Source organism: Mycetomoellerius zeteki, unplaced genomic scaffold, assembly GCF_001594055.1.
Source record: "Mycetomoellerius zeteki isolate Tzet28-1 unplaced genomic scaffold, Tzet1.0 scaffold79, whole genome shotgun sequence".
NCBI lineage: Eukaryota > Metazoa > Arthropoda > Insecta > Hymenoptera > Formicidae > Mycetomoellerius > Mycetomoellerius zeteki.
The window spans coordinates 763,896-787,098 of NW_017257819.1; the positions used below are offsets into that span (position 1 = coordinate 763,896).

The 23,203-nt window shown below is 30.3% G+C and overlaps 1 protein-coding gene across 1 annotated transcript in view; it reads right to left on the minus strand.

Annotated features, from left to right (window-relative positions):
• The window catches only part of LOC108729787 (uncharacterized), a 24,062-nt gene extending 2,369 nt beyond the window's left edge, over positions 1 to 21,693 (minus strand). Inside the window, 25 exon segments of the mRNA XM_018459082.1 lie at positions 3 to 158; positions 267 to 573; positions 717 to 889; positions 1,080 to 1,129; positions 1,131 to 1,216; positions 2,102 to 2,205; positions 2,301 to 2,352; positions 2,673 to 2,750; positions 3,629 to 3,773; positions 4,380 to 4,483; positions 4,678 to 4,800; positions 5,409 to 5,537; positions 5,987 to 6,050; positions 6,359 to 6,495; positions 6,783 to 6,927; positions 7,418 to 7,503; positions 7,782 to 7,827; positions 12,373 to 12,378; positions 12,565 to 13,018; positions 13,906 to 14,103; positions 14,523 to 14,794; positions 15,555 to 15,716; positions 18,452 to 18,565; positions 20,951 to 21,076; positions 21,549 to 21,693. Of these exon segments, the coding sequence (XP_018314584.1) occupies positions 3 to 158; positions 267 to 573; positions 717 to 889; positions 1,080 to 1,129; positions 1,131 to 1,216; positions 2,102 to 2,205; positions 2,301 to 2,352; positions 2,673 to 2,750; positions 3,629 to 3,773; positions 4,380 to 4,483; positions 4,678 to 4,800; positions 5,409 to 5,537; positions 5,987 to 6,050; positions 6,359 to 6,495; positions 6,783 to 6,927; positions 7,418 to 7,503; positions 7,782 to 7,827; positions 12,373 to 12,378; positions 12,565 to 13,018; positions 13,906 to 14,103; positions 14,523 to 14,794; positions 15,555 to 15,716; positions 18,452 to 18,565; positions 20,951 to 21,066 (3,307 nt within the window). The 5' untranslated portion in view covers positions 21,067 to 21,076; positions 21,549 to 21,693.
• Positions 21,694 to 23,203: the final 1,510 nt, after the last annotated feature.

The window sequence follows — 23,203 nt, forward strand, 5'->3', positions numbered from 1 at the left end:
GAGGCCTTGCTGACCTCTCAACTCACCTTCCCACCAACCGTCGTCTACATCGTGTGGTTCTTTTTTTAGCACTTTGACGATGTCGCCTTCCAAAAAGCTCAGCTCTTCATCGCACGTTGCGTCGTAATCGTAAAGCGCGATGCAGTATTGTTCCATTTCTATAAAATAATATGCATATTATGCTATTTATCATTTCTGAATATTTAAAATTTGAGATCCTGTCGAAACAAATAAAAGTTATAAACAAATCGAATTTTTCAACATACCTCCAACATGGTTTTGTATTATGGCTTCCGAAACGTCACTTTGCAAAGTAGCATCGGGATCGACGGCGTCGTGATCGTCAATGGTATAGTCGACAGATGAGAAGGAAATCTGCTGGACCAGACTTGGACCCTGCGAAGTAAGACCAGTGGTGGTCTCAGGCTCCCTTTCTACATCGAGATAGTTCTGAGGAACGAAACCTTCTTCTCCTCGGTAATTTCTTGCTTTTAACCATCCATCACCATCGCCTTCGCCCACCACATCCAGTTGTTCGCTTTCCACGATGGAAAGCTCGTCGGGATTTTGCGCCTAAAAAAATTATCCGTTTTTACAGAATATATAAAAAAATATCACTTTAATCAAAGATATTTCTAATACATGCGCTATTTAATTTTCAATAATCAGTACTCGTATATTTATTTTATAAAATATAATTCTACAGAATCGCTTACTGTGTAGGAGTATAGAGCAGTGCATTTGTATATAGGTTGATTAGAAGGCATCTCTGGTATCTCGTGCATCATCTCCTGCTCATCTTTCTCTTCGTTGTCCCAATTAACCGCCGTAGGATCATCCCAGCCTGCCGTTAGCTGCTCTATTCGTTGCTTCTCCTGCTCCAGCAATGCTAAAAAGATAATTTTTTGTGATTTCCTACATAGTATATAAAATTATAATGTGTAACTTAATGTGAATAATAAATAAATTATGCAAATAAGTGAAAAGTGCCTTATTTTTTGTTACAGTTGGATCTATAATAATAATTGAATAAATACGTAAATACTTATAAAATTTATGTGTGAAAATTATCTCCGTACCATCAACCTCAGCACTGTCATGTCTTTCCCTCTCTTCAATTTCCTCTTCCTAAAAAAAAACCGGGTCGCTCCAAAGTCGTTAAGTCGCTTCCGCCATCGCCGTCGCTATCGTAGAATGAGTCCGATGACGGATGTTCCTAAAAGAAGTACCGTATACAGATACATTCCTTTTGTTGTTGTATATTAAAAGTTATATATTACAAATTTTGTTATACATTAAAATTAGAAAACTTTTGTGCACATAATTCTTTTCACATATTTTTATTCTTAACTCTTGCAATTATAATTATAATTTAATAAACGCAACTATTTGCGAAATTCTCTGTTGTGACTATTGGACTCTATTATTAAGTGGTTAACATTAGAAGTAGAAAAATACACAAAAAAATATAGAAAATACTTTTACTTAATACATATATTGCATTATATAAATAATACAATAAATAATACTTAATGCGCAATTATGATAATTGAATACAATTTTAATCAGATAGTTTTACTTAAATCCAGACGCGTTTTGTCTTTAAAATCTAGATGGCCATTATTACAATAATCTCTTTATTGTAACCTTATACGTTAAGGTTTCTCATTTTATTTCAGCCAATCAACTGTGATGTACCTGACAAATCCTTAGTGTGTGGTGAATGGCTTGTACCATGATTGTTGGATACTCGCAAAATGAATTATTAGTTAAGTTGAAATTATTACCGTTGAAAATGACTTTAAAGTAAGTCAAAATGCGTCCAAATTTAATTTAAATGTAAGACTATCTAATTAAAATTGTATTCAATTATTATAATTGCGCACTAAATACTGCATTGACTCTTACTTCTCTTTATATTCTTTTCTTGAATTTGTTAAATAATGAGGAGTCCTATATAATTCTTAATTATTGTTAATAAATAATAATACATTATATATTAATACATATAAATATATACCGGGAGACTATTCCTATCACCGCCTATCTCTGTTAGAAAAAAATTATGTGAATTGCACGTTATATGCATTTTAATCATTACCGCTGCACCAGATGCATCTGTTCGAACGGAGAGAGAACTAGCCGAACGCGGCATGTCCTGAACGCTGAGTGTTTCAGCCTCTTGCAAGAATTCGTCTACGTTCACTATAAAATATGAAGCAGGACCAACAAATGTATAAAGCGTATTTTTAAGAAACTGTCTTATCTTCATATATTAAAATAAAAAAATATTGACAAACCTCCACCGTGTCGAAGACATTCTATCCTCGCTTCCGCCTTGAGTTTCGCTGTCTGTTAGAACAAGAATATAAATTTTATATACGTATGTACGGCAATTATGATAATTTTTGGATGTCCAGCCTTAATCATAAGTATAAAGTATCATCAATTTATTATATTTTCTTTAAAAAATGTTAAAGAAAAATTAGCAAAATATTAAAATTGTTATAAGAATATATATTATTTTTCAATAAAACTGTTTTTAATTTATTTTTTGTTAGATAGAATGTTTACATCAATTTGTAAGGATACTTTATACTTATGGTCAAGGTTGCATATCTAAATAAATAATTTTTCTTTCTTTTCTTATGAATGGAAGATAAGTTATGTACCTCCGCTCGTCGAATAGAGTGCTTTAATTCATCAATTTTAGTATCTAAATCTGGACCATTAGGATCGTTCGGATCAGTCTGAAAAAAAAAAACAAATTAGAAAGCCTTACTTATATACACACATACATTAACCATAGAACAGATATATTGGTCTCCCAGACCCAATCGAAATTTCGCTTGCTCCATAAATGAAGAAAAAAGAGGACGAATTTTATTTTATAACTTAACAATATAAAACTTTTTGGCATTACAACATGTGCAAATATATAGTCTCAAAGTTTTAAATAAAAAAAAGAGAATCCATAAAAATACATATTAATCTAAATCGAAGTTACAGCCTCTCAAAGTTATAGTGAATCTTCCAGATCCACGGTTTTTAGAATTTTTCGGAAGGTGTATGTTCTAGGATCAATTATTTTATAATGTCATAGTAATAAAATGTAGAGATCATCGTTAAATATAGATGACTTGAAATAAGTATCGTTTCGAAATTTATTAAAAATATAGAATTTCGATGATTCTTTAATGGAGTTAGATAATAGAAAATAAAAGCCTTTAACGGTCAAAGCGGAAAATCCGGATTTGATTCCCAGCCGAGGTAATATTTTTCGCAATAAAATTATTTACAGATTTTAATAAGTTTATCAGCATTAAGATCTTTTCAAGATATGCCTATGAGCATCAAGTTATTATATTACTACTATAATTTTGTCGATTGCGTTTTAAAAGTCCGAAAAATTAATTTGGTACTCAATTTTTATGACATATGTAGTATCGAATTATTTAAAATTTAAGCACTTAAGAGATCCACCTTTGACTGTTAAAGGCTTTTGTTTCTTGGTTGTATATTCACATGTGCGGTCCAATAACTTGCTTTTTTCAATATTAATGGAGTTAGAACATTATAATCATGTTAATATCTTTTTTTTCCCCCAAGACATCTAAATGACACGAACCTTCTGACCAGCCTCTTTAAGTTGGTATAACACTTGAAGTTTTCGATTATTTTCACGGGCACTGCTAACTTCGCGGGCAATTTTCGTCGACCAGCGACGCGCTTCTTTGCCCAATGTCATCGCCGCTGAATGATCGGCAGTTACCCTAGATTCGTCAAAAATATCTAGATCATGCTATTAAAATTTAGTTATATGTAAAGAGAAAGTATTTTGCAACATTAATTTAGCATTGATTATTTAATATTTATTTCGTTATCATTTCGATATGATTTAAAATAAAAAATTAAAAATATTAGTGAATTATTTATGTTCAAGATGTCGGGAAAATATAACATAATATTATAAGTATATAATATTTATTTCGCTCATTTGCTACAATGACTCAAAAAGCGAAGTTTGCAAAAAAATAAGTTTGAATGTTTTGAATTATTACAATTATCTAATATTAATTTTGAAATGATCAATTTTGATGTAATAACTGGGATGCAATCGGGGAGACACTATTAGCGTTATTTGTGTCATTCTATCTTCATTGTTTATTAGACATAAAACAAGAATAGACACAAATAGCGCTGATAGTGCGCTCCTCGAATGCAGCCCTCATCATAAAGGAATAAAAATATGTACTTTTTTTGCAAGTAACAAAAAAATGACAATTTTTTAGTTATGTCATTGTTGTAGCAAATGAACGATATGCTCTATATTTATATAAAAATGCTTTATAATATATAGAAAGAGATGAGCTACAAACCTCTCTACCGGATCGCTATCGCAAGGCTCAAACTCATATTGAATATGTTGCTTCAAAACAGGATAGTACAAACAGCAACATTGAATATTGTACTCTCTCGTGAGCTGTAATTCGACATTATATATATTACTTGTTCTTTTCTCGTTGTAATGAAAAAAATTTTTTTTTAATGATATATATATCAATATGACAAAAATTAAAAAGATATAAATCTCGGAATAAGTAAGGTAATGTAAAAATTAAAATAAATGATAAAATAACATTATTGATCTATTATTCTAATATTAATCTTTAGTACCTGTTGAGCTTGATCGCGAATCTTGCCAAAGCTGTTTTGGGTGGCTAGACAAGTAAGTAGTTCCGTGCGTCCCATCAGCGTTAAATATTCAGCTACCTTGTCGTAAACTCCTTGCTCCAAATACTAAATAACGCGAACAAAAGCAAAAAAAACATTAGAAGTTTTAAATCTAATATAAAAATCGATATTTTGTGAAGAGAGAGAGAGAGACGGAACCAAAATAAAAAAATTGGAGAAAAATTTTCTTTATATAATTTTTCTTTTATTTTTCAGAATTTCTATATAAATTTCAAAATTTTTCAGAAGTCCTGTATAATTTGAACTTTCTAAAAAATATCTGATTTTTTCACATGAATTAAAATATTTTTCAGAAATGTTAAGAAAGTCTACATCTCTAGAGAGAGAATTCTTTATATATATTCATATTCTGAAATATTCTAAGATTTCTCATTCTATAATTTTTAAAGAAAATATAAAATCTGAAGAAGATTAAATTAAATATTTTTCGAAAATCTTCATAAATTTAAAACATGAATTATTCTTAAAAATATTATAAGATATATGAGTTTCTTTCACTAAGTAATTGACATATTAATGCATACGAAATGAAACACTTGAAACTATTGCCTTGATTTATAAAGAATTCGAATTGCACATTTAATAGAATTGAACGCTGTAATATTTCCTGATCTTACTTACTCATATCACCAACACCGTTATAGAGAACTTACCTGCATGGTGGTCTGTAAATCGATTACAAAATATCGGTTCTGATGGGCATTGGCCGCAGCGAGGGCTAATAGATAATCATTGCGAGCACCAGTTGATTTCTCCTCTAAAGCGTCTCGCTTCGAACTCACCTGACAATTACAAATGGGATTAATCAAAGTTCAACTCTGTTATCACATTAAATGCATATAAAATTGATTTTTTTTTATTAAATTTATTTAATTATAAGAAATGTACTACATTTCTTATAATTCAGAAGTTTTGAAACGTAAATAATCGAACAAGATCTTTTTAGATTTTATAATTTTTTCGTGAGATTTTGTATGGTTGTAATGATATTTTTATAAGTGAATACGTTTCAGAAAGAAAAAACTGACGAATTCTATTTATTTTATTATTATTATTTTTCTATATTAAGATATTCAAAGTATCTGAAACACACATGTTTACTTATAAAAATATCATTACATCCATACAAAATCTCACGAAAAAATTATAAAATCTAAAAAGCTCTTGTACGATCATTTACGTTTCAAAATTTCTGCAATAATTGATTAATTTTTATAATAAGGTCATATACCTTGGCGCTATTTTTCTGCAAAGATGTTATCGACTGGAAGAAAGAACCTTTCTTCTTCTTCAGTCTGAAAGCATCGATTGAACATGAAATATTACATTCGTAATTATGTCGGCTTGTATAGTTAGTCAATAACAATATGTGTACGAAAGAACAAATTATCAAAAAGTTGCGAAAATTGTTGTAATAAAGAAAATATATGTTAGAAAATTTATTGTTAGATATAAATATTTCTTATCAAATATATTAAAATTTATATTTTATAAGAATATTATTAAAAATTCTGCAAATCTTCGCAAAATTTGTTCGTGAAAATACTTTCGTAATTAAGAAAGACAGCGATTCAAACAAATAAGCGAAATTTAATATACATACTTTTCTTCAATATCTTTTGCTTTGTCGCGCACATCGTGTGCACTGTGTTCCTCGTCAAAGTACAATTTCTTCGTTTTGTCGACATCCTGTACGCATGTTTGGAGCTCCTTTTGTACTATCAGTAATTGGTCGATTGCCTAGAAAATCATTTATTACAAAAATTGATGCAATATGCCATATACATACAGAGCATTTATAATATAATATACATATACAAATAATTATATTTATAAATTATGTAAATATTTATATAAATTACATTTATTAACAGCTATATACTAAATTTCTTTATATGAAATTTTTTTCTAAAAATTTCTAAGATTTTTTCTATCCAACTTATTGTCTTTATACATATTTATACATCGAATAATTAAATGTAAATGTATAAAATGTATATTATGTTAATTTATGACAAAATCAGTACCTTCTTAGAGATTTGTAATTTGTGCATTTTGAGGCTCTTAGCATCATCGGCGATTTGCTGCTGGAAGACCTCGACAGCAGCGAGGCGTGCGCGCGCCAGCTTCTCATTCTCCTCCAGCACAGTTCGCCATACGTTCCACATGTTCCTACAATCATTCGACCGCCCGCCAGCGGATTGCCATTTACCTATGACCCTTCTTCTCCTTGGCAAACTTCCCCCGATCGATAAATAGCCGCGAATTGAAACCGGTACAATTCCGTAGAGGTCGAATTCCCATGCTTATGTGTGTGATACGCGAAAATAATTATTTTTATTAAATTACATCGATTTTTTATTCGCCCCTTTGTTACACAATAATGTATGAAAAAATTAATGTACATATTAATTGGGTCAATTAATCATTAGAAATTATAATAACTAATTATATAAACGCAGATTATAAAATAAATTTTGTTTTAAATTAAATATCATATATTTTATCAAATTAAATATTAATCTAATTTTGTTCAAATTAAATATTGTAGATGCACAAAGATAATTGTTACGGTGTAAAATTTTCCGTAATATATATATCATACAAAAACAAATAAAAATTACATATTTGTACAGACATTCGTTTTTCATGCTCTAATTACCATTTCTCTTCTGCTCCATCGACTTTGAGATCTGGTATATTCGGTATCTTCTTATTTAAATATGCAGACGATATTTTGAGTAGCGCCTGAAAAGTAGTATGTCAAAATATCATAGTAAAAAAAAATTCTCTCTAAAACTTTTGGAATAAATCACAAATCTGAAGGATGAAATTTCATTCTTATAGATTGAAAATCGAGCCACTCGTTTTTAAGCTTGGCTTAATTTTCACTCTTAAAGATTGAAAATTGAGCCACTCGTTTTTAAGTTTGGTTTAATTTTCACTCTTTAAAATGAGAGATTCCACTCCAAAGAATTTAGAGAATTAATAGTAATAAATACTGAACAAATAAAATAACTCCTTACCTCAGAGTAGGATTTTTCGATGGCAGACTTTTTTATCGTGAAATTACTGAAAAAAATAAAAAATTACCGCTTATTTAATTATACTAAAAACAATTTTTTTAATTTCAAGTTTATATACAATTTTGAAGTAATAATGATAATACATAGAATTCTTTAAAGTGTAACTTTAAAATTCGAACTGTAACTTTTTTTCAAAATACTATTGAAACAATTACGTCTTAATACTATTGTTTAATAATATTTATACAGTAATCTTACCGAATATCTTCCAAAAGATCGCACTCGTGCTGATTTTTTGCCTGCAATTTTGCCGCTTGCTCCGTGTGCACATTCTTCAGAAATTTCGCGAAGTTTCCCTTGTGATCAAACGAAAACGAACCGATTAAATAAATAAATATTTATATATGTATATACTACATATACACAAATCAAACATTTCATACTATTTCACTTTTCAATGACAAAAATTTTAAATACAAGTTACAATTCAGTTTAAGTCTCTTATTTCTTATAATTAGTCGTATTCGTTTCTCTCTTTCTCTCACTCTTCACCTCAAGTGTAAATTGAAAATCAATGATAATCAATGACACAAATCAGTTTTAATATCACATATGAAACGGTATTTCTAGTCTCTTCTTGTTGAAGAATTTTTTATTCATATATATATATACGTATGCATGGATAAATAAGAAATTCTTCTTTTGCAAGAATCGAACACCACTCTATAACTCGAAATTAAACGTATTTTCCGAAACACAATTACGAATTGCGACTAAATACACACAACACACACACACACACATTTCATAAATAATTATAATTATTATTTAAAATTACATAATTATCACCAATAAATGTGTAAGAATTAAACATAAATCTGAAATATTTATAAACTAGTATTTATAACAATTACTGTTAACAACATTTACATTATATATTTAGAAGTATAACGTAATATATTGTCCAGAAATGCACATTGCTCAAATCTTTATGCCAAAATCGATAAAAACATTTCCTTGAGATTATACCATCACTCTGCCATTTTTTTTTAATTCTTATATAATTTCGTAAATTTTGTAGCTGTATGTCCTGCTTCTACACTAAATATACATGATAATATCGGAAGTATCAAAGATTGCTCGCGAAATTACAACATAAGAGTGTTGATAGCGATTATATTAGACGTGCATTATCTTTTGCTTCTTTGTCATTTCGTTTTATTAATTCCTTCCCACTCTCTCCCTCTGTTTCTTTCTCTAAAGAGCATCCTCCTTTGAACTCAATCAATTAAGATCGGTATAATTTCACAGAATTTCAATTTTAATGTAGTTATTAAATAGATTTCTCCACCTGTCATTCTATTAGTGTGTATTATAGTATTATTTTTATTTTTTTTTTGTTCTGAGATTAATATTAACGGATCTCTCACTATCAATTTTATTATAAATATTAATATTATTGATAGATTAAAATTGTTGCAATTTTTCAAAATCTTTTGACTTTCTACGGAAGAAAAAAAAATAGATCTTCGAATTGAAACATTTATGTATTTCATTACATTATTATTTTTGTGCTTTTAGTTTTATATTATTTGTTATTAATAAAAATATATTATTAAAAATTGTGCAAAAAAAACAGGACTATTTTATGTTGAGATCAAGAGATGAAAATTCAAATTTTTCTATACAAGCCTCAGTATAGGAAAACGATTCTTACATTTGACACCTAATATAAGGTCTTGTGTAATTACAACGCAACAAGATGATTCTTGTGTTTCGGATACACTTGACGTAAAAATGTTTCTTCCCTACCTACATAGCATGAAAAGTCAACTCTATAAGATTATAGGGAGTTACAACCCGTTGGTTGGGAGCGAGTTCTCGAGTACGCAATGACTTCCTCTTACTTTTCTCGGTGGTGGTTGCATGCTGAAGCGAGTTTTTCCCGCAGCGCCGGGGGTAGAGGAGGAGGAGGGGCAGTTTTGCTCTCACTTGCCCTCGCTCACTCGCGACTTACCCTCTATGCGCACACACCCCACGCACGCACCCTCGTCGTGCACCTCTCGCGCGTCCGTACGCTACTGATCTCCTGCCCTCCTGAGGTCGTCGCCGGGGGTAGTACGTCCCTTATTGATCGTCCAACCCTCTAATAGCGCCTGCGCCTCCCCCGGGTCGGCGAACGACTTCCTTTCTGACGACCTACTAAGCCTCGAAAAGAAAGATGAGAGGAACAGATAAGGGGAAGGGATTAATTGGAAGTCCTTATGATGATTTTAATCACTATAATTAGTCATTTAATATATTAAACATTGATTTGATTAACTGTACTAAAATATATTTTGCAAAGTAATGATGAAGGATATACTCTATTTGTGTAGATAGGGATGAAAGCTCCATCTAGAATGTTGCGTCTATGTGTGTATCAATATTTTTACAGTATTTTTTTTATGTATAATGTTTTTAAGTTTCTCTTTGAAACATGAATACTGTCAAGAGTTAAAGTTAAATATAGAATTGTAGAAAGCAATCCATAATATATTCTACGTTCAAAATCTTAAGAGCTTTTATATATATATATGTATAAAGATAGATTAAACATCTTAAAATAAATTTATAAAATCATGTAATTGTGTGTATATGGCCACTATTGCTTATCTATAAATTTGTTTTTAAATTCCTTATACATTGCTGATGAATTTTCCATTTTAGGGAATACTTCAATAATATAGAACTCTTTAAGAAAATTGTAATATAATATATAAAAGAAAAATAAATTTTAAGGGCTAAAAAGGGCAAAAATTTATTTATTGAGAAAAATCATGTAATCAACTTTATTTATTATAATAGTATAAAATGGGAAAGACCGATGGTAGTAAAAGATACGATATAATAACATCGATCATATTTGCAATTATACACATAATACAAATAAATCTATATACATTGAAACTTCGAAATAGCGCACAAAATTCCTTCCATACGTACTAAACGTACACGAGTAGTGAGTGAAGATAGCGGTAAAATATCGCGGTCCCCAACACGGCTTTAAATTTCGTGGTTTAGAAGTTAAGTGGGGACAATCTTGTTATTACGTTAAGAATCCAAATCACGCTATTATAAAGTTCCCGGACTGCAGCAATAAAAGGAACACAAATATCTCGGATAACAAAATGTTAATATCCCCCATAACATCAATATCTTTTTTAAAGTCTATAATTGGAATACTGTTTAGAGCATTCGTCACATTCCTCTAAGTATCTTCGATGTTTTGAAAACCTTTCATGTTTTCGAGTTTTGGAAACAGCATAAAATCCGAAAGAGTTAGGCGAATAGATGACTAATCTCAACAACGCTTTTCTCAGCCAAAAGTACATGACAACATCCCTGCGCCCAAAGCAATATCATGGTTTTAGCCAAGAAAGAGGTTGTTAAGATTAGTTCACCTTATTAACGAGATTTGGCTTTTCCGGATTTCATACTGTTTTTAAAATTTAAAAACATCATGAAAGGGAAATATTTTCAAGACATAGAGAATATTCAGAGAAATGTGAGGAGTGCTCTTAGAATAGCATTTCAACTATGCGACTTAAAAAAAAAGTTTTGAGGCTTTATATAAAAAATGTATAAAGTTTATTGTGCATAAGTAACCACTTTGAAAAATATATATAACAATTTGTTTTTCTGAGAGGTTTGTACTTTTTTATTGCTACAGTCCGGGAACTTTATTATCAGACCTGATGTGTGTGTGTATGTGTGTGTGTATGCGTGCACACGCACACACGATCTGATAATGAAGTCTCGGGACACACACACGCACGCATTTTGAAAATTGCCACATGCGCATACACACATAATTACACACACACACACGCACGCACGCACGCACAAAACCAACCACATGAGTCTGCATTTGCGAATTACCAAACGTTTATATACATAAAATTGCAAAAAATCGCAAAAAACTATGTTAGACGAAGAAATTCATGTTCAATCTTAATATAAGTCTTTTTTCTTAAACACAGTTATACATACCTTGAAGAACAATTCGAAGACAAAAGAACGATATTGTATCATTATTAACTAAAAATATTCCTTTTTATATATCTTTTGACTTCTGTAAACTTCTTTTAAATAGAATCGTATAGATTCAAGAGAAAAAGAAACAGAGAATAAAGCAAAACATTGAATCGTGAAGACTGAAGTGCGTGGCGCCATAAGTCTTTTGATACATCCTGTTTCAATCATGTAGTCATACCAATACGTGATATCAAAAACCTAAAAAAATCCATACAATAGCAAGAATATTAATAGTAAAATACAACAAATGAAATTTTGTCCACAAAATAATACGATTAAAATTATTTTTTGTGAATCATTCAATATAAATAAATATTTCTTTAGATCGCATAGATCTGTGTCATGCGGAAATTACGTCATAAATAATCGATTTGCTCCTTTTTTTAAGCTTTGGAACTTTCCTAGGATACACATCCTGGGAAATTCTCAAGATATAACATCTTTTGTCATCAAGATTCCACTGGATTCCAAAGTCTTCGAGGTCCAATTTGCAACGATTCAAAGTCAAATGCACTTCAGTCTTTTATTTAACAATCTAGTACACTCGTGTTTTCAGAATTCAATTTCCATTCTTCATGATGGATTACAAGATTTTCTTCAAGAATTTCTTTAAATATTTTATAAATATGTTTTTAAAGTTCGTTTCCAAGACCTTTTTCAGAATTTCTAAATCCAGTCCTAGCCTATTTTTATCTTTTATGGTAACTCGTCAGATGGTAATGGGCCCAAGTCTTGATCGCCAGGTCCCATTGGTCCATCTACATCAGCATCCGATCCCATAGGAAGCCCAACCACTTCTGGTTGAGAGACTGCCCCTTCAGCAACTTGAAGAAGCATAGGATTTCCAGCAGCATCCAGAACAGGGTCGGCTGTAGCTTCGGCGAGATTCGTTACCGATTTGGACTTAACGCACTGAAAGTCAACATGACGACTCTTGGCCTCTTCCTTTTCCCAAGACATGTGGATAAAGGGTCGCTGAACATAATTGTATATGACCTCAGCGCGACCACCGGCGCGTTTCTTCACTTTCTCTTTGTAAGTCGGATAACCCTCGATGCCTAAACGGATTTTTTTGAGGCCGCGCTCTTTCATTACTTGCTTGGCCACGTCACGGTTCTCGATATATTTGAAAAAGCGATACATTGCCGTACTATTGACAGCTGAAAATAAAAAAGTACGATATGAAATAATCCATGTTTAGAATATACAGTAAATTTCAACCTTTAGAAAATGAAAAGAATCAATAAAAAATAGTGAATTGAAAAGTAATAAATTTTAATCAAATAAAATAATGAATTTTTTTTATGTTTATTTATATATCTATACTAATTACGTCTTTATGATAGTATTTGAAGTCTATTAGTTAAGTTGCACACAAATTCCAGTTCGCTATATAAGTTGCAACACTTCCTGAGTGTGCGAGCGGTTAAATATGTGGCACACATTACAGGATCGTATTAATATCGTAAGCTACCTTGAGCATTCATTGTTGAAGAAAACAGGTGGAACTAATGGAGATTATGCACCTTTAAAGACAAAGCTAATCGATTTTGCATTGAACACAGTGATAATGTATAAAATTAACGCTTACTGTACTTCATAGCTAAAAAAGTTGCATATATTTTCTTAAAGCTTCTGAAGGTTACTTATAGGAAATTATGCGAGCTATATCAAAAATGTGTATGTAAAGAGAAGATTTAAGAGAATTATTTTAAGTAAATTATGCTACACAAAGTGTTTATAATATTTTAATATTTGGTTTTTAATGAATAAAATAATTTAACAATACACTTTGATAAGACACTTTGTATTGTTAAATTATTTATACAAAATAATTTAAATAAAATTGAGCTGCAAAAGTGACATACTATCTACTATGTTTCTCTGTACAAATTATAATATAAAACAGTCAGTTAAGAATGAAGAATTCCAAATGTTTATTCATTTTTACAATAGAATTCTCAATTTAGCTAGAGATATATATATGAATGTTCCAAAGCTAGAAATATATAATATATAAATATTCCTAAAAATACGATTTACTTACTTTGGGAGTATTCTTCTCCCATTTGAGGCGGATATTCCTCATCCCAATCGACGACATCGTCTTCGAGCAAGACAACAATGTGGCATTCGCGATCACCGCGTCGTGCACTATTCACCATCAATGGCAAAATCAAGTCCTCTAAGAATACCTCGAACTGACAGCGTGCACCTTCATTCGACAATTCGTGTAGCAATCCTCCTGCAACAACAAACTTTTTAACTTTAAAAATTCTTACAAAAAATAAATCAATTCTCTATCAGTTTAATATTGTTTCCATTTATATACATGATTTTTTAAAATTATAATTGATTCAATCTCAAGATATTCTTAAAATGTTCTTGAGACGTTTGATTAATTAAATCATTGTTTTGTACACAAAAAATATTTGTTATATATTGTTTTTATTTATTATTTTTATATTTATATATTCTTTATTATCATATCGTATATATTAATTGCTTATACATATGTAGTAAAAAATATAGTACTTATACACTTATAGTAAAAAAGAATATAAACTTCTTAAAATTTATATAAGAAAAGTTATGCAACCAATTTAATAAAACTGTACACGCATATACATATATACAAATATTTTTTTCGTTCATAATACTTACTAAGATTTTGACATTTTACAGTGCTAGCATCAAAAGGCACTAGCAAATAGTCGCAAGCTTCTCGTAGTTCTTGAACACTTACAGTCGGGGGACACCGAATTACTCCGCCCTTATAATACTCTAAGATGGCGCGGAAAACCATGGCAGAAATGCCATCGGCAACTTCATACTCGCCGCGTTCATTAGGTTGAGCATATTCTACACCTGAACTGAACATACGACCCAACATTGTATTGGGATGCGCTGTGAATAAAGCCGGATCAACAATAAATCTGGAACAAAAAAAGATCAAAATGTAAATAGATTTAAGGGTGCCTCTATATAATTCGCAAATCACAAAACGTAGCTCGCAAATGCTGATGTAGAATAACGATCACCGCACGCAAGATACACGCAGATGAAAACCAACCGCACCGCAATGAAAAAAACAAATGCAAATTTTCATTCTGAGTCTGCATTTGCGAATTACGTTTTGCGATTTACGAATTATGGGCTTAAAAAAGAGAAAAATAAATCAATAAACTAAAAAAATAACTGAATTGTGATGTCCTTCAGTAACAATATACTTTGACTGTGTTCCATTTTCCTTGTTGTTCACTGAATGTTAAAAAAAACGAGGATAAAATAATATAGCATACGCTTTTTACAAATGCAGCCTCTTTTTTGGGATGTACAATAATCATAATTTTTTAGTAATGTAAAAGTAGCTTTCTAAAGTCTTTAGCTCACTGCAGAAAGTAACTATATTACCATATTATATTACAGCGCGTTAATAAAAACATTAAGATTTAACTAAAATATGTATCCTAATTTTATATTTTCAACTAATATAATACATATATGTATATTTTATAAAGTATACATATTTATATTAGGTATCGTGGAAAGTACGTGTCGTTTTTTCCCCTATAAACATCTCTTGAAAAAACGACACGAACTTTTCGCGGTACCTAATATTTTATGAAGTATACGTATATATATTTTATAAAGTATACATATTTTATTAATTTATTAATACGTTTCTATTATTACCTGGTATTATCGACAATGAGGGTAATTCTTTCATCGCTGGCTGGCTGATTGCTAACTCCAGTAATAGATGCTGTCGCCGACCCTCCCGACATTGTGTTGTCTTTGCCACTGTTTTGATTTTGAATCTGACTCTGTTTGGCCATATTGACGCTTGAACGAATTCTGTGGAAAAGATTAATTTCTCTTTTAATGAATATATGTAGTAACGCATTTTTTCTATAGGGTAGGAAACTTTTTGGTAGATACATAAGATAATGATATGAACACGGTTTATAAGACCTACCTTATAAATTACGAAGCCCGGTAGCTTGATTTTGAGATTTGTAGAGATCATAAGAAGAAAAAAAATATAATTGTTCGAAATAAATATACAGTTAGAATTTGTTTCTCATGTTATTTAATTTAAATAAATAAATAAAATTTATCATTTTATAATATATATTATAATGTATATTATTTATAATGTATTATTTATATTATATTATCTCTATAATATATTTTGTTCTACAATATTATATATATATGTGTGTGTATATATGTATGTATATATCATAGTAAAGTGTTAACTCAGTAAATGTATATACTTACTGTAGTCTGTTGTAGTCAATGTATATAGTTACTATATATCAAGTATTGATTAGTAATATTATTTACTAAAATTAATACTTTGACTGTAACATATACATAAAATATAAAATATAATATATACATATATACATAATTTCCAAAAAGTCCGGAAACGCTAAAATATCTCGAAAACAAAGCATTTTACAGAAAAATGTTTCAGACAAAAGTTGACAGGTTTAAAAGGATCTATTTACTGATTTGATCCTGGGTGACGTTGCCAAGATCAGATAAAAGTCAGGTCATTTTTTTAAAATAAAAACTCCCATTTTTTGTTGCATATTTTTGTAGCATACTTCGAGAACTTTTCAAAAGTTTCAAAACATTACAATAAAATTATTTTTTATTAAGTACTTTTCAAGTTGAGGTTTAAAAGTTACAATACCGCCAACATTAGCATTATTTAGGTGTTTGATTGATGGTTAGAACATTTTAAATGCTGTTCAGAGTTATGATCTTGACGTACGATGTCAAGATCATGACTCTGAACAGCATTTAAAGGGTTTTATAATCAACAATCAAATCAGTTGGACACCTTAAATAATGGTAATGCCGCGATACTGTAACTTTCAAACCTTATAACTCAAAAAGTAATTATAAAAAATAACTTTATTGTAATATTTTGATAAGTTCGAGGTATGTTACAGAATATGCAACAAAAAATGGAAGATTTCCATTTTTAAAAATCGGTATAACTTTGATCTAATCTTGGTGACGCTACCTAGAGTCAAACAGATGCAATCAGTAAATAGATCTTTTTAAACCCTATAACTTTTGTTTGAAACATTTTTCTGAAAAATGCTTTGTTTTCAGAATATTTTAGCGTTTCTGGATCTTTTGAAGATCCTGTATAATCTATAATATGTGCAGAGTGTTCAGCGTAACAGTCCGCACGATTTTTTTAGATACTTCCGACAGTTACATACGACTGTAATGTGATAATTTGATCACTCCAGCGTCTCCTTAAAAAGGAAGGTTAAAAGGGGAATATTGGACATCTGTTTCATGCGGTCTACATGCAATAAACATGCAATAAAGAAATGAAAAAAATTTTTTTAATAAAAGAAGTCAAGGTTATCTTAAATATTTTAAGTAGCATCATACAATTTTTCCTATTATATTGTTGGGGTCTTCAAGACGAATTTAACGCACTGTCGAGAACGTTATTTTTATTGATTTTATACATAAACACGTAATATGTATCATAAATATCATTAATAAAGAAAGACTATGTGAACGAATTTTATTGATTTCTAATTTATGTAAGCAAAAATATTCAAATTACTTGCCTTCTTCTGTACAGGTTTTGCTTTTTTTAACAAATTACTATGCATAGCGGCTATTACACTATTTTGATCCAAAGTTGCATAACCTGTAATTATTCTTCCTCAAAGATCTTAAATTATTATTTATTGGTGTTTGATACAAAAGATTTTAAATGATCCTATAAGAAAAAATCCATCGGAGATAAATCTGGAAATGTGCCGGCCATCTGATCCGTATGTACTTATATCTGATTTTCAAAAATATCCTGAAAATATTTAATTTTGAACTATTTGTGCATTATAGACTGGGTAATCGTCCATGGATAAAATAGTAATAAAATTAAAAATCGATAAAATTTGTTCATAATCTCTTTTTATTAATGGATATTTATGGTACATATTATATATGTATAACATCAATAAAATATCAATAAAGGTGAGTCTTGATAGTGCGTTGAATTCGTTTTGAAGACCCCTACAATACTAAGAAAAAAAATTATATAACGCTATTTAAAAAATTCAAGGTGAGACCTTAATTTTTTATCCCATATTTTAGCCCGCATAAAACAGATAAACATTCACTTTTCAACTTTTCTTTGCAACTGTTGATGAAAGTGTCTAAAAAATAGTGCGAACCGTTACGCTGTGAACATTCAGTATATAATACATTCTAAATTTTATATAGAAAGAGAACTATTAATTAAATTAAGATATATATATTGTCATTTTTTATAAAAGCCATTTACGAGAGGCAAAAATAATTTATAAAAAAATAAAATAATTAAAATAAATTTTATATAATTATCAAATATATATATATACGATTTTTTTTAAATGATAGTTCAAATTAAAATAAAAATTATACCAATTGTAAAAAATTACCACGTTTTATTTCATTAATATCAATTTTAATTAAGTAAAACTCCTGAATTGTATTTTCAAAATTAGAAAGAAATAAGCGCATATATAGGAAGAACATTACTGCTTTTATCTATTACGTGCATTTACCTGTTGAATTTCGTGACCTGCGAATTTCTGCCGGAATTGAAAGAATGACAATGCCGATCACCACTGCTGTCCCTCTGTACCAGACAAGATTTCGGCTTCGACGAGCCACCACAACTATACATGCACAGAACAACCACGTAATCTTATACTAATCGGCTACTTATACAAGCACCTGTGCGATGTTTCTACTACGCTACTTCATAAAAATTTGTTGCTTTCAGAACATTTGATATATGTACATACATATCATAAAATGCCAGTAGTGCAATTAAAGCCAAATTTCCGTGATATAAGAGAAAATGACGTTTTAGGTATGCCTAAATATGATAATGAGAAATTAAATGTCATAAAAATAATCTTTTCGTTTATATTCCTAACCATTATTAGTGTGTGTATGTGTGTGTGTGTGTGTGTGCAGCACAATTTAAAAAATATAAAATTATATATTATAAAAATATAAAATTCAAAAAGTGTAGAGCCAACTTCACACACGTTACACAACAGATATGTTAAAAAAAACACGATAATTATCAGGGTTGAGAACATTATTTCATAAAATAATGCATTATCTCATTACTGTTATTTTTATAAAAAGTACCTCATATCGTTACGCAGTATAAGAAACGATTCGTTACTTTTTTCGTTACTTTTTTGTGACATTAAAATAAGATATATTAGATTTAAAGATTATTTAAAAATTATTATTTATAGGGATGCACCGGATATCCAGGAAGTGTCCGGCATTTCCGGCACTTTTTTACTAGTGAAATTTTATATTATTTGTTTTTGTCATTAATACAGAATTTTATTCTTTTCAGCTGAATTTCTTATAAAAATCATTTTTCCTCTTTTTCTTTTTATGTTGGGAAAATAAAGAAAATTATTGCTATTTATACTTTTTTTTAAAGCCTTTTTCCAGATATCTGGCAGAGTATCCAAGGAAATATATGATATCCGATCGGATAATTACCCTACCGGATATTCGAATAAAATTTGACAATTTAACAATTCTTTAGAATATTCTCAGTCAATTACACAGGCCCACAAAAAATAATTATAATTGATTAAAGATAGTGTCGAAAACTATTATAGTCTCGATATTTTCGTATTAGGATTTTTGTCTTAGAATGTGCAAAAGAATCCAGAAATAATAATAGAGGCTATAAAAGTAAAATGGTTTTTAACTTATAAGCATTTAAAGTTAGCTTATAATTCAAAAAATTATTGTAGTCTCGACATTTTTCTTATTAAGATTTTCATCTCAAAATTACCTCAAGAATATATCCTTAAGAAGAAATGCGATAGTTGTGAGACACTCTGTATATATAAATATTATTATTTTTTAATATATGCTTATCTTTAAGAATTTAGATTATAATTTACAACCGATTTTAAGAATCTGGAGGAAGGATACAGTGAAGGAAAAGTGACAACAGATTAAACAAATTGTATAAAGAGGATTTTTAGTGGAAAGGAAATTAAAATAAGGAAAGGAGAACAGTGGATTCTGTTCACTTATAGGGAGGAAAGGAGGGCTTCATTACAAAAAAACTAGATATAGATTTGGGTTGAATCTCACTTTGCGTGAAAAGTTGTAAATGTTCATATGGAACCTTACTTCATGTAGGTTTACAATGTTCCACGCAAAGCAAGGTTAAATACAAACCTATACGTTTAATTTGTTTGTAGTAGAGTATTCCCCAGGAGAGGTAGAACTCACTGTATACATATCTTACGCACTTTACAACGCAAAGTAAGATTCTACGTGGACTTACAACGTTCAAAATATCAGAGAGAATAATTAACTTAATTGTTGATAACTTTTTAATAAACACTGACTTACAGCTAAAACCTTCTGAAGAGCACTCAACGTCATGAGTTTGTCAACATATATAACTGGTTTCTTTATATTACATAATTATTGATAATTATTTAACTTTGGCTCTAATCTTTATGGACATACATATAGATATATATGCTCAAATATAATTATATATTTATAATATATATGACAATATGCATATGTATGTATATATTTGTATATACGTCAAAATATAAATATTAAAGACCAAATTTTAACGTGTATATTATGCATTTTCTTCATTTATATAAGCTTTATGAGAATTTAAAGAATTTTGTGCCAATTGGCAAAATAATGCATGTAAGTTTATATAAAGAATAATTTGCATGCAAATAATGAATATTTGTAAGAGCAAATCTAAGTGCATGCTGAAAAATCTAAGACATTATAAAAACTAAAATCTGAACTAGTCTCTTTTCGTTCATATGAACTTAAATGAAACAATAGACTTTAACTTGACTTCTCAACTTTTTAAGTGTTAATAATATGACATCCTTGTTTTATAACATACAACAGAAATGATAATAAATTCGTTGCCATGAATTTATATAAATCATTCCATGAGCATTCTCTCTATAGTATTACAGAATCTAAAACTGAATAATATTAAAATTGAAGTAAGACTATTCACGAATTACCTTAGCCTATTTTTGTACAAGCGATGCCTTCCGTTTCCATCAGTCTCCTTGTAATCAGTCTCTGTATCACTACTGCTGTCTTGCACATAATTGATGCGTTCCGACGGATTTGACATGTCAAACCACCTGTCAAAAATAAAAAACATATATATGGTAGACAGGAAGGAACAATCTTGCCGTTCTTCCTCTTCTCCGCGAAACGTTGACCAAACATTTAGAAGATACATTAGTATGCCAGATTTATTCCTTTACGAAAAAAATGTCAAACTTTTAATAAGTATCCTAACCTTAAAAAATCATTACAGATTGCACAAGTTTCTCTCCTTTATATTATCTTGTTTTTTTTATAATGTCAAGCAATGATTTTTGTCATTCTCGTATCTCATTCGTTAACATACAATAAATTCCTAGATTTTTTTGTTTACTTATCAAATACAAAAGGTGTTAAAAAGTGAAACGAAAGACGATGTCTTCTATCGAGACTTTTAAATTTTTAAAAAGTTTTGACCTTCTTGGATTGTTTTAAAAATTCGAAATTTTTTTTATGAGAGATACATCAATGATCGTATAATACAGTAAAGATAACGATAATACTTACGCGCTCGAGAGAGACCAACCGAGCCGTTTAAAAAATCTCTTTGTGGACTTGCAGATCTCCAGATCGTATGAATCAGCACGAATGTGGGTTAACTTGATAACAACGGCTCTTTTATTGATAAATGTAATAAAACTACATGCACTTGATGCACATCTATTTATTAAAGGTCTGTTTTTTATACCTGCAGAAGGGCATTGGTTATATATCTCTTGAAAGATGAAAATTACAAAAATGAGCAAATTCACTAGGTTTTGACCAATGAAATTACAAATATTCCAATGGCTGCGTTCAGCAGACTCAACAGTTTTGCAACCGTTTTATGATTGTCTGCTGAGATAGGACCATTCTTCTAGATCTAAAAGTATGATCCAATTAGCGCGAAGGAAACTTCCAACAGTTGCAAAACAAACGTTCTGCTGAACGCAGCCAATGAATTTGGTCACTTTCGTAATTTTAGGTTCGCTCTTTTTAGCTAAAATTCTTGCACTAAAGCTCTAGCTATACAAAAGTAGCACAATCCTTTTATTTGGGAGTCGATTGTGTATTTTGAAATGAGGTGAAAATTACAAAAGTGAGCAAATTTACTAGAATATTCGTAATTTAATTGGTCAATATGTGCAGTGAATTTAATTGATTGGCTGATGCAAGTTACACTTAGGGTGAAATCACACGGTGCGGAAAAAGACTGCGGAATAAAGAATGCGTCATTGAAGCAACCAATCAGCGCTATTCAGCGCTATTCGGAATAGCGCTGATTGGTTACTTCAATGACGCATTCTCTATTCCGCCATCTTTTTGCGCACCGTGTGATTTCACCCTTAGGCTATGTTTTCATGGAGAAAGAAACCAATGGCTGCGTTCAGCAGAACGTTTGTTTTGCAACTGTTGTAAGTTTCCTTCGCGCTAATTGGATCATACTTTTAGATCTAGAAGAATGGTCCTATCTCAGCAGACAATCATAAAACGGTTGCAAAACTGTTGAGTCTGCTGAACGCAGCCAATATAAAGCCGGTGGCACACGGTGTTTATTTTCTTGCTGGATTGCTAGTTAAAATAAATTCTTGCCACCATATTGGCTACGATGCTGACACTATCAGTACCGCAGCCAATGCAATGGTAAGATACTAATCTAGCTAAAGATTAGTTTATAATAGGCCGTAATCTATTAACTTTTTCTGTAATCTGTGAGAGTTGACCAATCACAGTCGAATAAGAGGAGAATAATCGACTATGATTGGTCAATTCTTATAGATTACGGAAAAAGTTAACAGATTACGGTCTATTATAAACCAACTCTAAGGGTAAAATCACACGGTGCGGAAAAGGACTACGGAATAGAGAATGCGTCATTGAAGCAACCAATCAGCGCTATTCAGCGTTATTCGGAATAGCGCTGATTGATTCTTCAATCACGCATGGCTGCATTCAGCAGACTCAACAGTTTTGCAACCGTTTTATGATTGTCTGCTGAGATAGGACCATTCTTTTAGATCTAAAAGTATGATCCAATCAGCTCGAAAGAAACTTCCAACAGTTGCAAAACGAACGTTCTGCTGAACGCAGCCATTCTCTATTCCGCAGTCTTTTTCCGCACGGTGTGATTTCACCCTAAAAATCCAGCAGGAAAACAAGCATCGTGTACCGCAGGCTAAAAC